The following is a 3,832-nucleotide window of genomic DNA, read 5'->3' as shown; positions in this document are numbered from 1 at the left end:
TTAATAAAAAAAATTTAACCGTTTCAGGAGAGAGAGAGAGAGAGATAGAGATGTACAATAATTTAATTTGTCCCAGTTTTGTATAAAAAAGGACATGCATAGAAATGTTCAATCTGCAGGTGGGGATTGCTAGTGATGTAAAAAAAGGTAATAAATTCAATCCTGCATAGGAGAAAGTAAATTAAATCATCTGATTAGTTTTGAGTTTCTAGCATGATTACAAATTGTGGACAGGCCATAAATCCCGCTTGAGCAAATGTCAAAATCACCACAGCTTACAGGCATTTTGATTAGTATATGTGAAGAGGACAAAGATCTGATAGACCGCAGCTTAAGTCTATACAATTCGTCTGTAGTCCCACCACTTAGGTAGGAAAAGAAGACTACCTAGCTCCAAGTAGATCCAAGAGAAGTAATAATTAAAAGAGCCAAGGTAATTAAGAACGTGCATGCATAGTTTTATATCTTTGTGAACTCTATCCTCTCCTCACTTCATTTCATACATGCTGAATACAGTACTAACTACTGCCTAGCTAGAGCCATGAAGATTGAAGAAGCAATAGAAAAGAAAGAGATTGAGAGGGAGGAGATGGAGATGGAGATGGAGGTAGATCCACAAGATGAACCAGAAGGGTCAAGGAGACCTCAACCATGGACAAAGCAAATCACAGTAAGAGGGTTCACAGCGAGCATTCTTATTGGAGCCATCTACAGTGTGATAGTTATGAAGCTAAACCTCACAACTGGGCTGGCTCCAAATTTTAATGTCTCTGCTGCACTTCTTGCTTTTGTATTTGTTCGATCTTGGACAAAAATGCTTCGAAGGGCAGGATTTGTAGTCAAACCCTTTACTCGGCAAGAGAATACGATGATACAAACCTGTGCAGTTGCATGCTATAGCATAGCACATGGAGGTTTGAGGCTTTGATACTCTGATTAATTACCCTTGTAGAAAACAGTATTTTATCTTATTCTTCCGGGCCAAGTTGAGGTTACTAACGTTGGTTTTCATTTATCTTCGGCAACAGGTGGATTTGCTTCTTATCTTTTGGGGTTAAACAGGAAGACATATGAGTTGTCAGGGGTGCAGACTGAAGGAAATCCTTCAACTTCTATAAAGGAACCTGGATTTGGTTGGATGTCTGGATACCTGTTCCTAGTTTGCTTTGTTGGTCTTTTTGTGTTGATTCCACTTAGAAAGGTATAAATAGCGCCAATAATCTTTCCATTTAGAATTATTAAAATTTTAACGGTATAATATCTTAGAGAATAATTTAAATTATATAATAAAATTTCATATAATAATTTAAATTTTTAAGCTAGAGATAACAAAATGATTATCAACTTAAACTTCTAGTTCAGATGATTTTTTTAGATAGATTACCACTAACTAGCTAAGGTTCCAAGATCTTAATTTATGAAGCTAGGGATTTTCTTGCTGAAATATTCCTAACGGTTTGGTTTGGCCTTTTGGGTGCAGATTCTGATAGTAGACATGAATTTAACGTTTCCAAGTGGCATGGCAACTGCAGTTCTCATCAATGGTTTCCATAGCAGAGGAAATAAGATGGCAAAGTATATATATATTTACGGTCTAAATTTAGCATATCTCATATGCTATCTATAAAAATCAAACTTGGAAATAATATGATGAGTTACTATTACAGGAAACAAGTTCGTGGATTCATGAAGTACTTTTCAATCAGCTTCTTATGGGCATTTTTTCAGTGGTTTTACACTGGGAAAGAAGGATGTGGATTCTCACAGTTCCCTACTTTTGGGTTGAAAGCTTGGAAGCACACGTATTTACATCTTTTTCCTCCTGATTAAATTATCCTATATTCTACGTGTTACTGACCATTTCTTTCTGGTTTTGGGTGTTTCGTAGATTTTTCTTTGATTTTAACACCACTTTCATTGGAGCTGGAATGCTTGTTTCTCATCTAGTGAACTTGTCTTTGCTTCTTGGAGCTGTGCTCTCATATGGGGTTATGTGGCCACTTATTGGTCAACTTAAGGGAGACTGGTTTCCAGCTTCTTTAGAAGAAACTAGCATGAAGAGCTTGTTTGGTTACAAGGTCAGAAACAGATAATAGTGGATGGTTTTCTTAGCCTACTAAAATTTTATTGATCCTTAATTTATGGCTGTAATTTGACAGGTTTTCTTAGCAGTTGCTCTCATCCTAGGAGATGGGCTCTACACTTTCGTTAAGGTAATGGTTTGTACAATCATCAATGTTCATGGCAGAGTACGGGACAAGAAACTCAGTGCAGGTAAATTGGAGATCCTTTTATTTTATCCTCTACAGCTCTTTCCTGTTCTGTAACCAAATGCTGCTAAGTAGATTGAAGCTTCAGTTGCAGTGTACACTGCTTGTTAACTGTATTTCTTTCCCAGCAGCTGTGGATCACCAGAAGAAGCACCTTGATGATCAAAGAGTAAATGAAACGTTCCTCAGAGAGACAATACCTTTGTGGGTAGCAGTCATTGGATACGTAGCCTTCTCTATTCTATCCGTAATTGCAGTGCCAATCATATTCCCTCAGCTTAAGTGGTATTATGTCATTGCCGCTTATGTTCTTGCTCCATCTTTAGCATTTTGCAATGCCTATGGAGCTGGTCTAACCGATATAAACATGGCCTATAATTATGGGAAAGTTGCGCTCTTTGTGCTAGCAGCGGTATCCGGGAGAGAGAATGGTGTGGTGGCAGCACTTGCCGGATGTGGCCTTGTTAAATCTGTTCTTTCTGTTGCTTGCATCCTGATGCAGGATTTCAAAACAGCACAAATGACATCCACCTCCCCCAGAGCAATGTTTTTGAGCCAGGTTGTTGGCACAGCAATTGGGTGCATCGCAGCTCCTAGCAGTTTTTTCCTATTTTACAAGGCATTTGATGTTGGAAATCCATATGGAGAATTTAAAGCTCCTTATGCCCTAATTTACAGAAACATGGCAATTCTAGGTGTTGATGGTTTCTCAGCTCTGCCCCAACATTGCTTGCAGCTATGCTATGGTTTCTTTGCTTTTGCTATAGCAATTAACCTGGTGAGAGATTTTTCACCGCAGAAGATCGGACAATGGATGCCACTTCCTATGGTCATGGGTGTTCCATTTCTCATTGGTGCTTCCTTTGCGATAGATATGAGTATTGGAAGTTTGATTGTTTTAATATGGCATAAACGAGACACCAAGAAAGCTGAGTTCATGGTTCCTGCTGTCGCCTCAGGATTAATCTGTGGAGAAGGGCTGTGGACTCTTCCTGAAGCTGTTCTTGCTTTGGCCCAAGTAAAGCCACCTATCTGCATGAAATTTGTAGCTTCCTAGAACTTACTCGATACATATTGTAAGTTCCAGAAAAATTGTTGTCAGATTATATCACCAAAATGGGCGTTAATAATACTTAATCCCCCTAGCTTTGACTGACGCAGCCTTTAAAATGCCTCCTGTTTCATTTAATTTCCGCACTGCAGATGGAAAGCAGGCCGAAGCCAATTATAAGGCAGTACACATTTTCTCTCTATGCAGTATGCACCAGATGAAAAGAAATGCGCGCGCGCTACCGCATGTGTGTGATGAAAGAAACTCTCAAAGGTTTAAGAGTGTAAATCAAACATGGAAATTGATCAAATCTCCACAATTTGCCTCATTTCTCTCTACCTTGCCATAGGATGAAAATTACTGAAAACTTCAGGCAAAATATTGCTCTGTAAATTAATAGGTTCTGAATCATGTTATGCTTTCAGTCGTACATCATTGCGTGAAAGTGTCATGGATGGCTCCAACCCCAATTCTAAATCATTGGAATTGTTACAAAAATGCAATATACTGT

At 38.6% G+C, this 3,832-nt stretch overlaps 1 protein-coding gene across 2 annotated transcripts; it reads left to right on the top strand.

The window, feature by feature from the left end:
* The first annotated feature begins 243 nt into the window (after window positions 1-243).
* Window positions 244-3,426, top strand: LOC7477824 (metal-nicotianamine transporter YSL1). Of its 2 annotated transcripts, XM_024595067.2 has the most exons (8): window positions 244-433; window positions 517-914; window positions 1,029-1,201; window positions 1,481-1,575; window positions 1,668-1,802; window positions 1,889-2,078; window positions 2,160-2,274; window positions 2,399-3,426. In XM_024595067.2, exons 2-8 carry the CDS (start codon window positions 542-544, stop codon window positions 3,325-3,327), a joined length of 2,010 nt encoding a protein of 669 aa, XP_024450835.1. In that variant the 5' UTR covers window positions 244-433; window positions 517-541; the 3' UTR covers window positions 3,328-3,426. The 2 variants fall into 2 exon arrangements, with proteins under 2 accessions (XP_024450835.1, XP_002299431.2); XM_002299395.3 differs by lacking the exon at window positions 244-433 and having other exon boundaries at window positions 445-914; window positions 2,402-3,426.
* Window positions 3,427-3,832: the final 406 nt, after the last annotated feature.

The sequence above is a fragment of the Populus trichocarpa genome, chromosome 1 (assembly GCF_000002775.5).
Source record: "Populus trichocarpa isolate Nisqually-1 chromosome 1, P.trichocarpa_v4.1, whole genome shotgun sequence".
Taxonomy (NCBI): domain Eukaryota; kingdom Viridiplantae; phylum Streptophyta; class Magnoliopsida; order Malpighiales; family Salicaceae; genus Populus; species Populus trichocarpa.
The sequence above is the reverse complement of the archived record's forward strand: the minus strand, read 5'-3'. Positions and strand labels throughout refer to the sequence as shown.

Coding starts and splice junctions, on each gene's coding strand:
- LOC7477824 (XM_024595067.2), top strand. CDS start 542: ATGAAGATTGAAGAAGCAATAGAAAAGAAAGAGATTGAGAGGGAGGAG. Junction 1,803..1,888: donor TTGAAAGCTTGGAAGCACAC/GTATTTACATCT, acceptor GGTGTTTCGTAG/ATTTTTCTTTGATTTTAACA. Junction 2,079..2,159: donor AGAGCTTGTTTGGTTACAAG/GTCAGAAACAGA, acceptor GTAATTTGACAG/GTTTTCTTAGCAGTTGCTCT.